This window comes from Rhipicephalus sanguineus, chromosome 7 (genome assembly GCF_013339695.2).
Source record: "Rhipicephalus sanguineus isolate Rsan-2018 chromosome 7, BIME_Rsan_1.4, whole genome shotgun sequence".
NCBI classification, from domain to species: Eukaryota; Metazoa; Arthropoda; class Arachnida; order Ixodida; family Ixodidae; genus Rhipicephalus; species Rhipicephalus sanguineus.
Window position 1 is genome coordinate 76,530,243 of NC_051182.1, and position 21,081 is coordinate 76,551,323.

General features: G+C 46.3%; 1 protein-coding gene across 2 annotated transcripts in view; it reads left to right on the forward strand.

Annotated features, from left to right (window-relative positions):
* The window catches only part of LOC119399534 (protein kinase C, brain isozyme), a 204,679-nt gene that overhangs the window by 160,354 nt on the left and 23,244 nt on the right, over positions 1-21,081 (forward strand). Inside the window, exon 11 of one of the 2 annotated variants that reach the window (XM_037666342.2) lies at positions 548-5,854. The exons of the other annotated variant lie outside the window; for it this stretch is intronic. Coding sequence (XP_037522270.1) covers positions 548-706 — 159 coding nt within the window. The 3' untranslated portion in view covers positions 707-5,854. Of the gene's footprint in view, positions 1-547; positions 5,855-21,081 lie in introns of those variants that run through there. 2 annotated transcript variants of the gene reach the window in all.

Sequence of the window (21,081 nt, forward strand, 5' to 3'; positions counted from 1 at the left end):
ACGCTAGAAGAACGCTTTCAGGTAGTGACCCTTGTATTGCTCGTTGCAATCGTGAAGTGATGCGCATGCTTAAGTAAGTACTGGTGATCCTGTTGTTACACCATGCCGAATGCTGTGCCGCTCAGGATCACGTATTCGAGCCAAGCCGAGCAGCCTCTACTTATGTCATCACTGCGCAACGCTGCTGTGCAAAATTTAAGCCTGATCGCATGGTCCGATGGTTCAGTCAGAATTTCAGCCTGCCTTAGCAGCACAGCAATCGGCAAAAGTGCTCGTAGACGTGAACGTTGCAGTGGGTGACGTGAAGTGCGGTGAAGTGACGTGGAACCCCCTGCGCCGCGCAATGTTACCACATTAGTTTCAACGGGGGGCCAGAAAATGTAGCGGCTTAGTGATACATGCTCCCGCTTGCATCTAGTGTAATGGCTTGCGCTTATGTTTCCGGCTGCAGCAGCTTTCTACTATGGTTTGTTTCTTTTTTGGTTTCACATTTTTGCCTGCTCCCTCCTTCCTACGTTTCCTCCCATGCCCCTCAACCCCCTTGCAGAAAAACCCCCGGTCTGGCGAGAACTTTGACCCGGCATTCACTCAGGCCAAGTTGACCTTGAGCCCTGGCGACCCCCTCGTCATGCGCAGCCTCTCTGGAAACGAGTTTCAAGGCTTCACTTTCGTCAACAATCAATTCTGCGGCGTCTGCAGCTTCTAACCACGTTCACCCCTTGCACGCGCGCCACCTGCGCCCTCTGGGTTTAGTTTTTTTTTGGCCTGCACTGCTGGCTGACGGCAACACCTGCTGCTCTTGCAGCAGTATTTTTTCTTTTGCTGTATTTTTCACTTTCTTTTCTTTTTTTGTTGTTGCTGGTGTCACTGTGGCCTGCACTGGCATGCACCATGCTGCCAAACTAAAACCTGGCTGGCAGTATTGCACCTCATTAACCAGCACAGGAAATGGAGTATGCCATGATTTTGTGCCGTGCTCTGGCTTGCGTCAGAGTCAAACAACATCAAGCTTCGCAAGAACAGTAAATTAAGGTTGTAGGCTAGACTACGAGAGGTAGCTGGCTGCCTACACGTGACGTCGTGAGAGCACGGACACTTTGTTGAAGCACCACTCCGATCCTGCGCAGACCTTCTGGAGGAAAACGGGAAATCAGCGGACGTGTCCAAGAAGAGGTGTAATTACTCTTCAAACATAGATGGTGCGTCATTTAAAACAGCTTATAGGCAGGAGAGCTGTCTATTATGATTTTGTTTAGAGACGCATTCACTTCATTTGGCTACCTTAGGGTGATCGTGCGGTGCGTTTAAATTTGGTACGTATGTTGTAACACGTTCGCATGGTTTGTTCAACGCACGACGCTTTGATTCGAAGCGCTCATGGGTGTTCCCATTTTCAAAAATGGCCATCGACATAATTTAAATCACGTCGCCACACAGATTGCTCTGTAGGCAACTAACACATACTGCTGTTGCAGGCCTCATTTGTCTCCGATATACCATTGGTCCCAACTCGTTGGAAACCGAGCTGGAGCGCAGTTACAACCAGTGGGGTGTAATTACTCATTAATTAATTCATATAGTATACCTCATGCTCCAGCACATGAGAGCCGGAGCATGTGGATAGCGCCATTGTCGCACTTCAAAATGAGCGGGATTACATTATGCAAAACTTAAAGATCAGTTGACAGCATACTCATTTTAGCGGCAAAATTCAGAACGATAACTGTGCGGTGTCATTACGATGAAGTTTCAAGAGATTAATGAACATTTCGGTCCACAGATATAATGTAGTCAGATTTGTGCCAGATGCTTGTTTGCAGTGCATTGTAAAACAACTTCCAGGCCCTCGAGAATGTGACTTGTCTTCTAATCAATAACAATCATTCGTATTCTTCCGTTTCCTATAAACTCTTAAGAACGCTGTACACGCGGATAAAAGCTATTTGCAACCCGAAAGTGCTGCGCCTGCTGCGTTAAGAAAGGCGGACGTATGAGAGATGATGATTGCAGACGCTACAAAGGGTGCAAGCTTTTCTGAGTAGCCTGGTCTCTCACCCTAAGACTTGCTTTTTATATCATGCTGCTTATGGTGTATCAATACTTGGTCGTCGAAAGAAGAGAGCAACTTGGAGGCAAGATTCACTAAAACGTATGGTCAACACGGAGGGTTAATAGGTGTGCAGTTTCAGTGACATTTAGCTAGAATCATGCTTCAGCAATATAATTGGCCTATGTTGCTTTTTGCATTTGTTGTGGGACACTTGTGGCCAGTGTTGCATTGATGGATAGGTCCAGTAGTCGTGAGTATCGATCATTGCTGGTGTTCTCTCCTAAACCTTGTTCGAGCTACTGTTACGGTGATTGTCAGAAAATACCACACCTTGTGCCGAAACATTGTTCTTTTATGGTAGCAGCACGTCGATATAGTGCTAAGTGGTCACCCACTGGAATATTTCTCCGACCTACGGAACGGGAGTAACCATGCACGTTAATTTGGGCTGAAGACAGCATTGACACTCGCGAGATAACCTGTACTAAGCAAACTCGTACTAGTGAAAAAAGGCCAATGCAGTAAGTATCATTCTATTCAGGGTGTCACCAGTGTCGTAAGGGCCGTTAATTTTTGCTAAATCACTGTACGAATGTGTAAAGTTATTCATTTCTGCTAAATGACTGTACGAATATGTAACATTATTAATTATACGGGTGAGCGAGCTTGAATGCGCCTGCACATCAGTGAGCGATTCGCCCGAATAATGCAGCTGCTCTGCCAGTAGCGTCAGAGCAGGCCTTGAACGATGCTCATGTTCCATATCCACAGCTGGTTCGTGAAAAATGAGAGGTGTGTGTGTCTCTTTGCTTAATATAAGCTTTATTGCCAAACGCAAAGCATTCTGTAAAGCCCGTTTGTGCTACGAAATTTATCCACATTGCACCATGTGTGCGGTAATGAGATTAGGAGGAGGCTCAGCAAAGTGCATAAAACGCACTAGAAAGAAATGTATAAGTTAAGCTGAATTCCATAATTGCGCTTCTAATTAAAAGTCTGAATTATGGACAACGCCTGTCCATCAGCGCGTAAACAGATGAAAACCAGAATACTAACATAATCTATAAACTATGGACTGATGCAGACACTTTCGAGTTCTCGAACAAGCTTCCCGTGACCTAACAAAAAAACACATCTTGTGTCGCAGACCAGCTACTGTTTTGTCGTTGAAAATATGGAGCTATGTATCGCATTCCATGAAGGGACCAAAAGCTCAATTTCGCGAGCTTGAAAATGTGGTCTGCGAGATAATTGCCCAAAACAACGCCATCTTCCCAAATCGATGACGTAGCATTGACGTAGCGTCACTGTCTTTTGTGCATGAAATTCAAAAGGGGGAAGCATAGACTGAATGGATTTGAAACCTTATGAAAACGGCTCAATGTCAATTGCAATCAGATTTTCAAAACATTCAGAACGATTTGGTGCAGTGGTCTAACCGCTGTGTAGTAACGGCCAGGATGAAAAGCATCCGTGAAGTACGCATTAAACGTCATTGGCATCAATATCGTCAAAGTTGTATCGATCCCCGTATGTAAACCTGTCGAACGTAGGTACATTTCATCTCGGCATTTAAATGAAGAAAAAGTTCGAGCACCGGGAACTCGAGGGAGCACTTTTTCTACACTTTTATATAAATGTGGCGCTAAGAATTATAATATGTAATAAAAGTTTTTTATGCTCGAGACATACCAGTGAAAGAAGCAAAATTAAAGTAATTCTGTTAGCGCTCTTGGATCATATTGCGAAGACTCGTATTTATGCGCAAGCTAAAGTATTGCAGTCATGTTTTCGAGCCCATATCATTCGTCGATTAAGGTCCGGTACGTCGTTACCTCAGAAGCAATACTGGCTAACCCCGCAGAACCTTAGAGTCATAGTAATTTTAGAGGCAGTTCTGGCTTTGTTTGCAAGGAGCAGAGATTTTGTCGCGTCGACTTGACTCGTAAGGTGGTCACGTGATAGCACGGCATCCGGTCGTCATGGCGCTCATTCATGCTCCTACGTCGCTAACCTCTGCGCCTAGATTTCACGACACATTCGATTCTTGAAAAAGGAATATCAACCAGAAACGACTCCATAAATGCTATATCATTAAGCTAAGGTGCTCTGAGCCTAACGGGTATCTTTTTTGTAGTTCACATATCATGCATTTTAGCTACCCACTGATACGAGCCTTTCTAAAATAGATAACCGTGAGCCCTTTATGTGTAAATGACGGGACAGAGTTGTATAAGTAACACGCGGGATAGTATTGTGTGCTTGGTTGAGCAGCCTAGTCGGCTGTGGTTTGGCACAAGTGGTGCAGTCGGAGTACAGGCAAGTAAGTGATAACACGGCCTAGATATTCCCAGAACCCTGCTTCATTGCCTTGCGAGTGCGTGCAGGTGGTGGCATTTACGCGAATCTCCGATCTGTTATTTTTGTTCCCTACGTAATACTCGCTGCCCACATTTCTTCCCGGTGGGTCTTTTCAATGGGAATGTCTATTTCCCCATTACATATATATGTAATATTCAGAATCAAGGGCACAATTTTTCCCTTAAATAGATCGCACTCTTAGGGAAGATACCCACTCCTTTCTTGAAGTATTCGTCTCTCGTTGCATTATACGCGTACTTGTGTCAACTTTGCTTGCTGTTTAATTTTTATTTTGTAACGGTCAGTTTATTGCGCCATCGGCATAAACTAGAGCACGAACGGAAAATAAACAGATCAAAGCACCCCTTATTTCGTACTGCATGGAAGTGCTAGGTGCAATTGCCCCGTAGCAGTGTTCTGTGCATGGAGTAGTCCCCAAATATACGTTTCATAGCCTGTATCATTCTGATGTTGCAAATCTAGGTAAGCCAGGAGATGGAAGCACGCGTTAGTGTCGTAAACGTTCACGTTCGAATTTATGCCGATAGTGCATATTGTTTAAGAATCGCTCATGAGTACAGCTTATTTGGTGTTTTTATGTGGGCGTTATTATATAGCGAACGCTGCCGGTCGCTGTTATGGCGGTGCATACCTAGGAGATTTTGTACTGAATGCTGTCGTTCAAGGGGAGAGCTGCGAAAGCGTTATTCTGGCTCGGATAAATGAGGGAAAATGTCGCACAGAGGCACACTTTGATGGTGTGTTTCGCGCGGTACCACGCCATGGTACGGACGTCCGCGGCACTTATCCATATTATCCTCTAGTTGTCAAAGTGGTGTGTTTTAAACTGCAGACCTCATTTCTAACTGACTATTACACGTATCGACTGTACCTTAACATATTCGGAATTTTTTGAACACGCTCACCCTACTACAGCACTGCAACGTTAACTCTTATTCAAATTAGTTACTATAGTTAAGCATTTAGGACGTTTGTTTCTGTTCCATCTTTGCTGGGCTGTATCGCGAAAGGTGCGTTCTTCCGGTCGATTATGGATGAAACAATCACTAACCCCACGCGCAGCTTCTAGCGAAAGCAGACCAACAAGTGTTTCCTCTGTGCGAAAGTTCTTACCCTAAAGATCTAGTGGATTTACGGGGAAGGCATATTGCGCCTTTCTTCAGGCGGTGAACGTCATTCAGTACTGCTATAAGACTAGACCGAAGATGACTAGTGCTGCTCAAGTTTTGAGGTCATCGCCGCTCAAGTAGACTGTTAGGCCGCACATTAGTATCCTGTTACGAGCATCAGTGGAAGCATCAAGAAGTGCGCAGTGTCGCTTCAATGTGTCGCTTTCCAGAGCTTGCCGAGATTGCTGTTATTAACTTTGTGTTTACGTGATTGTTTTACAAGTTGAAATATATACAATTCTGTTGCGTTCAAGTATTGTGTTTGCTTTCTTTTTCGTTGTTTTGACCGTGGTGTAATTCCAAGCAGGTAAGTGTGCGCGTGGAACAAGGAAAAGTTGAAACGTTCGGTAAGGACTCAGGGTAAGGAAAAGCCAAACTTGCGACACACATTCGCAACAACGGTGATGACAAATGTGGCGCCGATTCTAAGCATCAACGCTGCGCGGAGGCGGCAAATAAAACACGAAAGCTACCTGACCACCGCTTTAGATTGCTCAGGCAATCGATATACTAAAATTCCGTCTGAATCGGCCCACATTTTTCATTAGTCACCCGAAATATACGAAGTATCCTGAAGATGTTAATCCGTTAATCCTATCAAAAAGTTCTACACAATGTTGTAGCCGAAGGTTCACGGACCTTCAGCTACAATTGTAAATGTACGTGTATACATTAACGTTGTTAGTTAATGTTATGAAAACGACAGTGTACTTGCTGATGTCCCTTCGTCCACTGGAAGACCATGTAGATAGAGTACGTTTGTTTTTGCAGCGAAGCTGTCTATGCGGTGATGCCAACCCAAGACAACGTTTTATCCCTAGAATTAGCCCTAGAAAATTCCCTAGATTGCAAAACTATCTCTAGATTAACTTTTCAATGTCGTTATTCAGGCAGGCTAATTAATCTTGTACTAAGTATAAATATAGCACATTCTATGGTCCAATCTTAGAAGTAAAGAGCATCATATTAGCAGCCAGTGAAGGTGTTCTTTTTTGCATTTTCTGTGCAGTTACACAAAGTGCTTGCAATGGCGCCAGTTGCTACATAGCTAAACAGGTTTGTCAAGTTCACTTTGCGGACTGATTGAAGGCATAGATGTGATTGTTCGGGTCAATTGCAAGTGGGTAGCGCCTTTCTTGTACTTGTAGCTTGCGAGGTAGCGGTCAATCTATCACTGCAAACAGTTTCATGATTTTTTGCTGGCTGATAGCCATCCTGTATACTTTCAATCAGCTTCCCGCTTGGCCTAACATTTCTCTCGCTGTTCTTACGCTTATCAAAACAGCGCGACAGAACGAATGAAAACACAACAACAGTATTTTCTTTCCGTCCCGCTGCTTCCATAATAACGAATCAATACCAACTCGACCTATTGTAAGCCCTACTTTCGCTCTCTCACTCAGTCTACGGGTCCAGAAGTCGTTTGACATGGAGACTGCAGGGTGAATGCACGCGGGGAGCGTGAACTTGGCATGTTTTCATGTGCCCTAAAAACAAAATCATAGTTTGTTTTGCAGAGCAGCAATTACTCAGGGCCCTAATTATACGCGCATGCATCCTAAATAGCTACGACGACAAGGTTTCATTTCCACCCAGTATTCAGCATATAATAATTTCGCGTTGCAGAACTGCTATCGCTTTCACTCGGCCCAGCAGAATACAAAGTTCTCCTAAATGAAGGATAGCGAACAACGAAAATTGTCGTTTTTGTAGCACTTCTAATTGAAAAAGCGTGATTACTCAGTAACGACTGTCGCTAGGCCACGTAATATATTTCCAGAGCCTATATATCAAAAATCCCTAGGTTCAATAAAGACTCAAAATCCCTGAAATAGAAAATTCCTACATCTAGGGATATATTCCTAGGGTCGGCATCATTTAGTCTATGGCTGCGATATGGGAAAAAATATGTGCGAGACGCCGACAGAAACTCATGATGATGAGGTGTGGTCGTACCCTTTAGATCGGGTGGACGCATGATCGCGTCCTAGCCGGAGACGAAAAAGAGAAAAAAAAGGAAAAAGGAAAGGCAGGAAAGCTAAGACAGAACGGGGCGGAGATTGCAGTCATTGTCTCACTAATATCCACCACATTCGTAGACGGGCCTTCGCAACCGATACTGCATTGTAGCGTCGGTCCTCAGATGACTCAAATCCCAATGCCAGTGGGAGCGTGGTGCCCTCTGTTGGTCGTGGCGTCAGTTGCGTACACTTGAGAAGTATGTGTTCTGTCGTCTCCTCCGCGCTCCCGCAGACCCTGCAAAGTGCCATCTGTACGTCTGGATCGGCGTCAAAGTGTGCCGGTAGGACAGTGTGCGGAGCGCTCCCGCCCGAGCCTCAAAGAGCAGTGTACTGCCGACACTATTATCGTATAGTGGCTCCGCGGAGATTTCGCCCTTGTGCTCGCAGTACAGTGCCATCGTGGTCTTTGGTACTGCACTGTAAGGCCGGCGATAAACATTGGCTGTCGATAACTACTGTTAATTGAGTGAGCTGCAGCGGCGGCGTCGAGAAATACAAAAATTGGCCCGAGCGTCAGCTTCTCCGCAATGCATGGTTGCTAGCGGCGTTGGAAAACAGATGCGCAACTCTGCTACCTAAAGGTAGCATATACAGTAACTTTACACTGGGCGGCCTATTCACGCCATCTCTTGGACCTGCATAAAACGCGCACCGCCCATCCGCGCGTCGTTTTCATGCCGCCTCCGACAGATAGCGCGACCACACCGCGCGCCCGTCTGGGGCGCTAGCGCGAACAGAAACGAAACTCCAGTCGACGCCACGAAGCTAAAATGACTGACAAAAAATCTATCCAACGACACCAACCGCATACGCATTGCCTGCCAGGATACTCAGTATCGCGAAGCCAAGAATGCCCATCCGTCGGTGGGTTGGTTACAACCCAGACGAGCGAATACAGGGAGCCTGACTTGGCCAGAAGCTTCGGTGCACAGTGCACGTGACATCAAATGTATTACACATAGCAGCTCATGCAGCTGTTTAGGCAGTGTTACATACATGCATGCCCAGAACAATAGTTCATAGTGTTTAATATTTACAACTTTATTATCGGGTTCACATAGAAAAATCTAACGCATTAATTTGCATATATGTACCACTTGGACGCTCCCAGTGTAATTAGAATTTACGGACTCAAGTGTCTAAATGTCATTAAGTTCTTGACCATATTTAATAGCACACGGCCATATTTAGTGACATTTAAGGCGCGATGACGATAGTTGCACAATAAACAGACTAGGTTTGTTTTGCCCTGAATGTGCAAGTTTTTGAAATTTGATGTCGTAAAATGCATTCTATAGAAGTGACAAGCGTTTTCAGGTACATTCAAAGGCTTTAGTCGCTCTGGAAACGTAACACGCTTCAGCATGATGAACATCTCCAATATCTCTGCCGGCGGCATTCTCGGTACTTTTTAAATTCTTCATATTATATGAACACGAATTGTGGTAGTCATGCACCGTCTTTGTATTCCTTCAAATTGTCAGTATGCGCTCTCCTTCACGATAAACATAATTTTGCATCATAAATGAGCTCTGTAAAACACAAACTGAGAACGAGGGCACTCATTCGAAGGCCAACTCAGTTGCGGGAGCTTATTTGGCTGTAAGTGCTATCAAGCACTAAATTCTGTAGCCACGTGTCACTGCTAGACTGCCTTTAATATTATGAATGTTTGACGTTTTGTAACTCTGTCCATCTCTATTGCCATGGGAAATATAACAATGCAACACATCGAGGGATGAGCTCTCTGTTCACCCCAGCCGCAGCCAAAAATGTTTCTCAGATACATCTAAATGACTGCTTCTCGATCGTCAGGAGATCCTAAGTCATATTTTTTCTCATAAATTTCATCGAACGAGAATGCAGTTCGCCCTTTGAAGAGAAGACTCTCTGCGGTTTTTGGATGTTTTAGTAGCCTGAAAATAAAACTGCAAACTCACCTATACACAAGTCGATATCTGCAGTTCCCTTCAGACCACCCAAAAATCCGGAAGATATCAGTCTTAGACAATAATGCGAAAAGCCTGAACACACCGCAGCGTACAACTTGAAAAAGCAATAGAAAATCATACAATATATATTCAAGAAACTCGCCAAGAACGGCTACGTTAAGTCTTTTATTCAGAAAGAAATTCACTTCCAAAACTCGACGGAAGCTGATAAATCCAGCAACACCCTCCTGCCCCTCCTTTTCCCTATCGACACCCCCAGAGAAATGCATCACTCTCCGCTACCCGAGGCGCTAGCGAAACAATCGCTCCCAACCACCGGCCGCCGAAAGAGAATTCAAGGCATTGTCTACAAAATTGCTCGCGCTGGCTACGACGCCAACTGCATCAGCGAAACCGAGAACCTGAAAGAAAGAGGGGAACGACGTCCCCAATTTCGCAAGAGATCGCATCCCCATAGCCGATTATTCCGAGGACGCAGACCGCTGAATCAATTTTCCTGAAACTACAGGCTTCGTAGTTGAAAGCAACTACCGGATATGAATCCTGGCATATGCAAACGACCCCAAACAATGCGAACCGTGCTCAACGGAACGTACCCCTTGTGTACAGTAAAGAAAAAAAAGAAAGGGAGAGAGAGGCATCCTGCGTACCGCCACTTCGACACCTCCACACATCTCAAAAGCTCTCCACCCCATTCACGGCTCAACTCATGCCTTCCTGTCAAGCCCTTGCACTCCTCTGTTCTTCTGCCGACAAGCACCGCCGCCGCCTCAAGTACCCTTTCATGGCCGCCGAACAAGAAAAGAAGCCCTCTTCATATGTGTGTCGCTCTCTCAAACTCCGAAGGAACCGTAAGGTTTCTGAAACGTCGGGACAATGCCCACTCAAAGTTTAAGGATAAGAAAGCGTCGGCGGCATCTGATCCATCCGCCAAGCTTTGACGCACGTGTTTTCTATTTTCTTTGGGGCTGCAAGGTGAATGGTACCGTCTGCCGCTTAATGGTTGCAGCGGAGTGGCCGCGCATTTTTGGTGAACCTTGTTGACAGCGTACGAACGAGACGTCGTTAGTGCGGCGAAAAGCTAAGGCCACCTCGCACGCGGGTCGTTCATCAAAGCGACCGCCAACCCACGGAGGCTGCATAGCGCGAGCACATGACGATATTTTAAGCATATTCATGTGGTTCCTGCATTTCTGAGCAGGCCTTGAGCAACTAGTGTGTGCCTTGCCAGCCATTTCGCAGTATCACACGCAGACAGTGGCCCCAAGCATGCCATGCGGAGTCCGTACGTTGCGAATATGGGAGGAGCAAGAGGCCGTGGCAGAATGAGTACACGTTTTTAAGGACGTCTGGCAAAAAAAAAAAACATCCTTGGGAAAGTACGGAAGGCATTTTAGCGCGCCATGTTTCCTTTTCTTTTTTTCAGTACAAATCTCTCGTCCTCTCTTTCTACGCCTTCTTTGTTTTTCTATATACATCGGACGGAAGCTAAAAAGTTTGATGTTCACACATACGCAAGTTCAATTTCCTTGCTGGAACTTGTTTCTGTGTTTGCTGCGTGAATCTGCGTGGACAATGAGCTACCTCGCCGACGCCCCCTCGCTGAAGCGCCAGTCGAACATGATCCTCACCTACTTCCCGAAAAAACATGGCTGATCCCTCTGTCATAGGAGTCGGTATAACACGAAAGTAAAACGTGTCATTACAGACGTAGTTGAGCGTTTGTTGTTCATGGTTTCGCCCCGAGGAGAAGGAATTAATGCTATAGCAACAAGTTGTAATGTCATGCGAAGAAAGGCAAGCAACTCGAAACTTGCAACGCGCTGCTTAAGCAGACAGGACGCACGGAACGAACATACACAGGATGAGCGCGAACAACTGTCACAGCTAGACAGTTAAAGCGCGCTGGTCAAATACAAAGGAGGACGCATGAAACGAACGCAACAAGTATACACAGGATGAGCCTGAACTGTCACAAATGTAACTTATTTGTTTTTGAGCAGCGCGCTTCTTCCGCAAAAGCGTCCGCTGCAGTGAGCGAAGTGACCTTCGTGCTCTCTGTAACTTCAACGCGAACTTGCGGTGAGAGCGCAAGACGTACAAAATAAGCGCGCGCGCACAAGCGACCACGCCCTGTAGAGGCGACGCTCATCTCAACGCGTCGGGCGACGACCTTTAAAGCGCGCCCTTCGAGCCCTTCGCGCCATCTCGCTAGTGATAACAAAAACACGTTGATGTACCCCGATCTCTGAGTACCGCCACCGGAAAATGCTGTATATAAGTAGCACGCCGTTAGTATGACGAAGAACGTGCCGTCCGTGGCGGAGTCGTTTCGCGCTGCGCGCTGGGGATCGAGGGGTCGTAAGTCCGACTCCCGGTGACAGAACTTTTTTGTAGCTTTTCTTTGCCATGTGCCATATAAAAAAAAAATTTCTGTTCTCCGCTCAGTGAGGCAACCGAAGGCATATACTAAGAAAAAAGCGTATACGTGACTCTCTTCGGAGAGTTCTGACTTGCCACGTATAGGACTCTCTTTAAATAGTCACGGTGACTCTCTTGGTGGGTCAGAGTCGGCTCGCTCTAGGAAGCCCTGACCCCTGACCCTCTAGGAAGAATGGAAAGACTCTCATCCGAAGGATGATGTTACCACTTATAGGGAGTTAGACGACTCTCGCCGGTAACACTCCCACGGGGGTCAAGTGACCCACACTGAAGCGTCAAGCGACTCCACAAGTATTTTAAGCTACTCATTTGACCCTTGCTCTACTTTTTCGCGACTACTTTTGAAAATAGGGGAGTATTCATTTTAAGCAAGTCCAATAATACTCGTCGTTCTTCCCAGCGACTGCAAAAAAAAGAATAGTTCAATTTTAGCATTATTTTAATAAAACTCGTCAAAACACCACATTTCCAGCAAAGTTATATAAAAAGCGCGAAAAGATTGTCAGTGATTTCCAATTAAGAAGTTAAGGTATTCCTCATTTACATGCTTCTATGGGTATAGCCAACTAAAATGTGCGACTATGATATGCACAGTGCCATAAGGTGCTAAATAAACAGCAGGAATCGGCATCATGTTTCAATCTTTATTCCTTATGATTAAGAATAAATAAAAAAAATTCGGCAGATCTCACGTACCGTGGGAGTCGATGTTATGCGAAACAGGCGGCGGGAAAGTGACTGTGGCGTAGCTTTTTTTACTGAGCGACACGTTACAAAATGACGCTAAATATTTGTATAAATTTCATGCGCACACATACATGCCTAAGAGCCGCATATGTGTTATATAACCAGTTGCTTACGGTTAGGTAAAGCTGCCAATCGCAACGCGGTTATTACCAACACCAGAAGCGGTAAGCTGATATGTAGTGCTAATACGTGTCCCGAGAACGCACGCACGTTTCACGAACCCGTGTGCATGTGTGGAAGAAGTTCTTGACAGTTCTTGAACAAGGGCATCATCACCGTGATCAGTGAGCACCAGCAGCTGTTCATGACTTGTTATAGGATCTGGTCGTGATCATGGTGACGAGGGGCCTATGTGTAGTGATGTGGTTTAGTAGAGCTGTTGGGATTCGTGGATGCCTTGGTCATTTCGTCGACAAATTGTCTGTCGACAGAGCCGGCGACATGTCGGAACCTGAAGTCACCCTTCGCGTTGGTGAGCTATAGGCCGTCGAGGCTGGTACGCCTGGATAGTGCTACGTAGACCAACAAAAGTGGATGGTGTTTGTCGTATTCGTACACTACCTGGGCGTATGTGGCCTACGTAGTCTGGTCTACAAAACGGCTGTAAATCAATCTGGCATCATCCTCGGTCAGCATGGGCCCATCGCCCAGCCTCGTAAGAAATGAATAGGACACTGCGTCGTTCTGGTGGACGAAGTGTACTTTACGGTGCGGTGATGTGGATATCATATGTAACTTTCGTTAATGTATTCCTCCGGGGTCGAGCAATGCTTTATTATAGCTTGCTGAATCATAGAAATACAAACGTAATGTTTATTAGACTGCTATAAAAGCGGAGCCAACATTGGAACTACAGACGCTAATCTGATATGACGCCTGTATCGTAGGAGTACACATCGTAAGAATATCATGTAGTGTTTATTGCTTTCTTGTAAAATTAGATAGCCAGCACCACAACCACAACTGACGTTGCACCGATAATACGCCTGCGTACGCTGTTTTTCCAAACCAGTTTATGCACCTGGCGCGGCTCAGTGGTAGAATAACCGATTGCCACGCAGAATGCTTGGGTTCGATTCCTGCTGGGATCCCGATTTTCATTCTTTCCATTCGTTCAGTCAACGCTGCCGATGTTGGTTTTCCCTAATGCTCAAGAATTTAAGTTACCAATGTCTGTTCTCGCCGTTCCTGGGTAGATATAAACTGTCAATCACCTGTGGCGCATACCCTGTTCTGTTCTAACTGTTTTGCTGTGGAGAGGTTGAGGTCCATATTGCCTCGGCTACTCCATATCACGAAGTTATGCCGTAAACAGCGGCCCGTGGTAAACGGGTATGTGCCACACGTGTCCAGTGGAAAGGGTTTGACGACGTACACGACAGGATTTTAACGTTATTCATGTCATGACCCGGCACTCATATTCGTCAAATCCTCTTACCCTCCCATGCAAATTTTGGTCTACACCAAGTTAAGGAGGCGATCGTGAGAGCACCCAGACGTAGGCGGCTGGATAGATAGATAGACAGATAGATAGATACGTAGATAGAAACGCTCAAAGTGCCTGAACTTCGCTAAGAAATGCTTCGCATTTAAAAGTGGTGACGGCTTGAGACATCAGACTTGTGCCTTGCTAGGTTGTCGCTCCTGTGCAGCGTGAGCACCATGCAAAACGATATCTGAAAAAGCAGAACGTGATATTATGATGAGAAAATGAAATTGCAGTAAAGGTTTCCAAAATCTACACAATAAGTTGTTCACACGGATATAATGAAGGCTCACAACAAAACAACATATGCAAACAGGCATGGTAAGAAACCAAGTTTTTTGCCGTTATCGTGTAAAACACAACTTGCAAATAGCTTTTGTAACGCGTCACTTCGCGACAAACTTGCAGCACAAGATGATGTGAGCCTCTTTTAAACAACGAAAGAAATTGGTTTAGACTCTTTTGCGTGGGTGCCACTCACCTCTTTTCCTGCGTCGTCTTGTCCAACCAAAGAAAATGTAGGACCGACTGCCTCGTTGACAGGGCGAACGCCGCTGTTCCCCATCACGAGCGGTGAGGCTCCAGATCAGAGCGGCACCTTTGTTTCCCCGAGTGTGGCTGTCAACTGGAGTGAAGAGGCGGGAGAGGTGATCCGGGATTCTGGGAATAACCAAAACACACACATTGATTATTTGTATTTAAAACCACCCTTTGTTCAACAAACCGTTACTGTGCACACATCTGACACGAGAGTTTCTTTCGAAATAATTTCCCAACGAAAACGAATTGTCAAGTAAAAGGCAGCGGGAACCTCGTTTCCCAATAGGCACTGGCTATGCACGAATGAAAGCACTTCTTTTCTGAGAAATCACTTCAAAATTTGGTTTCAGAATAAACACTGCTTTGCGCTGGCATATCTGGACATCAAAGCACATGCTCTGGCAGTCAGGGGCACGCCGTGAGCGGTTATTGACCGCATGTTTTACAGTCGTAACCCATCCTTAAATACTCAGAGAAATACATGCGAGTACGAGGGCCCGAGGGCCCAGCGCGGCGTACGCCGTCTACGTCGAGATCAGACTTGTCATATGCTGGAAGCACATAACTCCCACAATAACGTACACTCACTCGATTCTGTTATAACGTCCAACGTCATTGCAGTGTATGCAAACCACGAAAACAGCAAACAGAAACGAGGGAAAAGAGTGCACGGCAGCGGCTGCAACAACGCGCGGCGTCGAAAGTGTAGAGCTTTTTAGATGCGAAGTATCTTATGGCGGAGTTCAATCCGGTGGTGGTGGTGGTGGTGTGCGGCGTGTCCACCCTTACTGCGCATGCGCATACCCTCCCCACTCACCCTCTCCTCTCCGCTTTCCTTCTCCCCTCGCCCTCCCCACTCCCCCTCCTCTCCCCTTCCCCCGTCTCCTCCTCCCCTCTCCCCTCCCCCTTTCCACTCTGCCTCTGAAACGCGGGCTAGACATGCCGAAATTCTCTTCGGCGCAACGCCGCGATGAGCACCAGCGCATGTGCGTCCCCTCCACCTCTCTCTCCCCTCCTACACTGCCCCCCTTTCGCACGCCTGCCGACTGCGTTCCCCGCTCGCCCTGTGAGAATTAACGGCCAGGCTAGAGGGAAGACAAGACGCGCGTAGCGTTCCTCTTCGCGTTCCACGACGCGAGGGCAGTAGCATGCCCAAAGAACGCCAACGGAACGCCATCGTGCAAGTGCTCCGGCTTCGCATCGCCTCATGGTCCCCTTTAGCGAGAAATGGTGTAATTTTCACTTTACCGGCGAGGCGTGTCCAACTTGAATGACTACCGCGTATGTTCTGGAAGCCACCGTACTATATCTGCCCCGCAAACTACCGTCTTTAAGCTAACAAAAAACCATTATATACAGGGTGTCCCAGCTATCACACAGCATGATTTTTAAAAAGAGGAACGGCGTTACGCGAATAAAACCTGCAGCATATTGTTCCTAGTACACTAGAGTAGCCACTGATATTTTTTTAGTTAATGAGGTTTAATTAATTAGTCATAATTATATTTCTAACTCGACAAGTACTCGCCTAATAGTCAAAATGTCAATGAGGCGTATGTAGGCATGTTCAAATAGCATCTAACTGCGCTACTTTCAACACCGTGCTAATTGCGCGCTCATTTTTCCCGCTTGATCAAGAAAGCCCGCGAAATATGAAAAGTGACACGTGACTAGAGTGTTGCGCGCGTCGGGAACCAGCGCCCTCAAACAGGCTCCCTATGAGGCAGACAGTATCAAGGAAAAAATGCAGAAAGAAAAAAAAAACGCATCGCACTATCTGCCACTCCCCGGCCTAGAAACGCACCGCTTGGCTTTACAGAGTCAGGCCGTAATCAGAACACCTGCCGCGTTATCAATGAGAACAGTCGGCCGTCAGATATGGATGATTGCGGCGTACTATCGAACGGAATGAATCCCAGCGAAATTGCACGCATATCGCTGGCGCCCGACCCGTACCCTTGCCAAAATGCGGAACGCTGTCTTTCGCAACAGGCAACAGGCAAAGCGGTTGTTTGCAGTAAGCTTATTTGAGGGCGCTGGTTTCCTTTGCGGGTGGGAGCGTAGTCACGTGTTATTTTTCATATTTAGCGGGCCTTCTTTATGAGCCGGAAAAAATGAGCGCGCAATTAGCACGTTGTTGAAAGTAGCGCAGTTAGATGCCATTTGAACATGTTTACATACGCCTCATTGACATTTTGACAATTAGGCGAGTACTTCTCGAGTTAGAAATTTAATTATGACTAATTAATCAAACCTCATTAACGAAAAAAATAGCAGTGGCTACTCTAGTGTACTAGGAACAATATGCTGTAGGTTTGATTCGCGTAACGCCGTTCCTCTTTTTTTAAATCGTGCTGCGTGATAGCTGGGACACCCGTATAGTGCGTCTGAGCGTTCTGTACACAGGCTATCTTTTTCGCGTTGCCACGCGGGGAAGCACGCTGCACACTCAAAGTCGATGGAAATGTTATTGTAGAGTAGACTAAAGTGCATCTCAAAACTACATCTTGCACCTTCAGTAGTGCAGACACAACGTGTGATCAGCAAGAAATGACCCTTGATAATTGTTTGTATCGCTCAATTTATGGGAACGCGCATAACGGTGGCAACTCGTTAACTGACAGCTTTAGTTGGGCATCCGCAAGAGCGCCGCGGACACAGGCTGCTGATGGAAATGGCTGGCAGATAACTTCCGCAGAGCTGGTGCAGACGCCCAGCTAAAGCTGTATAATTAGCACATACGAAAGCAGTACACTCTCCGTTAACTGGCTGCCCGCTGTCCGTGTTCGCATCTCCATGAATATTCCGCCCTCCAAGCGTCACTTCGTGCACGGAGCCGGCGTCAACACCACCGAAGACGCGCATGAACATGAAACTTCAAGACACGCAACCCGCGCAACCAACGCAACTACGCAACGTATTCCAATAGACGAGGAGACTGAGACGATTGAGAGAGGAGACAGAAGCGGCGCACCACACCGGCGGCTCTTTCATCACGGAAGCCAATCGAAACGCGCTTCAGGAGAGTCCAGTGACTCCTTCCGAAATGCTAACTCTTTTGCTCTGCCTGTACCTTCCACAAGGGGTCAAATGGACACCCGAAGAGAGTCGCGGTTCCATGACCCTCTTTTGACTCTTTTTTTTTCTAAGAATGTGGACCTCGGACATAAAACACTTTCAGTGTTTAAAAGATTCCGTGTTCAGATTCAAGCGACGCAGCAACAACACCGAAATGCCCGATTACGGCCATAGACGAACCGGCGACTCAGCAGATATCGTTGCCTGATGTGTCGTTGGACCAGTCAATTTTTACTAAGGATGGTTCACTTGCCGAACCCATATGCGCCCGAGTGACCTGGGAATGTACGTTGGAAAGCCAGTAAGTGTCGCTATAATGCAGTTTATGCGTGAGCTCAGAATTGTACTGTACGTGTTCTGCATTGAACCTACTGTTTATAATCAATACTATGTATTTTATAGGCGATATTACATGCGAAGCATTTCTTGGCGAACTTCTGCACCGTTGAGCGTATCTATCTGTCTATCTAGCCGCCTACGACTTTGTGCTCTCCTGGCCGTTTCGTTAATGGGATGTGTACCAAAATTGGTATGGCACAACATGACTGTATGACGAACATAAATGATCGGTCATAACATGAAAATCATGACATGCATGTCATGAACGGCATGATTTACATGCCACTGCCTTGGTGCTCTAGCGGCTGTCTGGTTAACTTGATATATACGGAAATTGGTATGGCGTGGCAAGATTGCCTGACAAACATAAATGACAGGTGCTATCGTGCAAGTCATGACACGCATGTCAAGTACAGCATGATTTACATGACATGGTCGCAGGGTGCTTGCGACCGCTCAGTTATATGGGTATATACCAAAATTGGTACGATGAAGCATTTCTGTATGGCGAACATAAATGACACGTGGAACATCAAATCATGACGTGCGTGTCATACACGCTATGACATATATGCCGTCGCTCATGGTGCGCTTGCGGCCGTTTCGTTATCTTGACGTGTACCAAATTTGGTATTTCGTGATGTGACTGTACGAAGAACATAAATCACAGGTGGTAACATGAAAATCATGACATGCATGTCACGTAGAACATGATTTACATGCCACGCTCATTGTGCGCTCGAGGCCGTTTCGCTAGCTTGATAAACACCAAAATTGTTTTGGTATTGTACGACGTGACTGTACGACGAGCATAAACGGACAGGTGGTAACATGACAATCATGGCGCATTTCATGGGCAGCATGATTTACATGCCACCCTCATGGTGCGCTCGCGCCCGGCTGGCTAGCTTGGTATACCCCAAAACTGGTATTGGGTGACGTGACTGTATGACGAATGCAAATGACAGGCGCTAACCTGAAAATCATGACATGGATGTCGTGTAGGGCATGATTTACATGTCATGGTCATGGTGCGCTCGCGGCCGTTTCGCTGGCTTGATATACACTAAAACTGGTATACGACCTGACTGCACAGCGGACGTAAATGGCAGGTGGTAACATGACAGTCATGGTATCCATCTATTGTAGGGCATGATTTAGCATGGCACGTTCATAGGCTGCTCGCGGCCGTTTCGCTAGCTTGACATACACCAACATTGGTATTGCGCGACGAGACTGTATGATGAAGACATATCACAGGTGGTAACATGACAATCATGACATACATTTCACGTACAGCATGATTCACATGCCAACCTCATGTTGCGCTCAGCGGCCGTTTCGCCAGCTTGATATACACCGAAACTGGTATTTTGGGACGCGGCTGTATGATGAACACTAATGGCATGTGGTGACATGACAATCATGACATGCATTTCATGTACAGCATGATTTACATGTCATGGTCGTGGCGCGCTCGCGGCCGTTTCCCTGGCTTGATATGCACCAAAACTGGTATTGCGCGACGCGACTGTATGATGAGCACTAATGGCATGTGGTGACATGACAATCATGACATGCATTTCATGTGCAGCATGATTTAATGCCATGCTCATGGTGAGCTCGCGACCGTTTCCCTAGCTTGATGTACACCAAAACTGGTACTGCGTGACGTGCCTGTATGACGAACACGAATGACAGGTCCTGAAGCGCATATCATAACATGCATGTCATGTGCGGCATGATTTACATGAAACTGTCTTGGTGCGCTTTCGACCGTTTCGTTAACTGGATATACACCAAAATTGGTGTGGCATGATGTGAGTGCGTGACGAACATCAACGGCAGTTCATGCATTGCATAAACCAGAATACGCGTTTCATTATATTAAAGATTGTACATGCATGAAAGCATGACAAACATCCACATACACTGAAGCAGATGTCATGACTTGAATAACTTTATTTACTTCAAAGGCAAACGAGGCGGTGTATGCAGCTCTCTGCTGGCTGCTTCGCATTACACCGATTCCCACAGTGCGTGAGATCTGCCGGATTTTTACGGTGCGCTTTAAAATTTAGAGTTTGGTGAGACTCAAAAGAAGCATAGAAAATTATCAGCTGTAGAGTTTTTTAACAGCTAAAGTTGCCATACATGCGGGCTTGTTCGTTTTGGACTTTGTGATTACAGTTGTAGTGCGAATAAACGGGCCACAAGAAAGGCGCATGAAAACATCCACACGACGCTGGGTGTCTTCGCATGCCTTTCTGGCGTCCTGTTTGTTAGCGCTACCATAGCAATCTAGTTGTTAAGACCATTGCGCGACTGCCAGCCAGCCGACATGTCAGCACCCTTACCAGGCCTGTAGCCAGGAATGTTTTTCGGAGGGGGGGGGGGGGGGGGAGGGCGCAACTGCTGAAAACCTTCGCTATTTGAGAAAAACACCTATTTCTATTCTTTAGTTTCGGTAAAACACCCACGTCCATGAAAATTTTGCCCCTCGCCCCCTCCCCTCCTACAACTATGGTCTTCACCCTTACCATTACATGCAACCGCAAAATTACCAATAATGAGCGCCTTCCAAACAACTTCGTTGGTAACTATGTTACGCGTTGGCTTATTCAATTTGTAGTTTATTTATTACGTGCGCTGCTCCACTGAACAGTTTTTTGGCCTTGTCAAGGTATTTCAAGACCATTCTGTAAACGCTGAATATTCATCATCATAACTGATGTTGTTATTATTATTATTTGGCATTTTACTTGGTGTCCCGCTACTCCACCTGAAGCAAGGAAATGGCATATTCTGCAATGTGTGTGACCCCCCCCCGCCCTCTGGGAGAAATCCTGGGTGATTTAATGGTGTGATCGTCTGT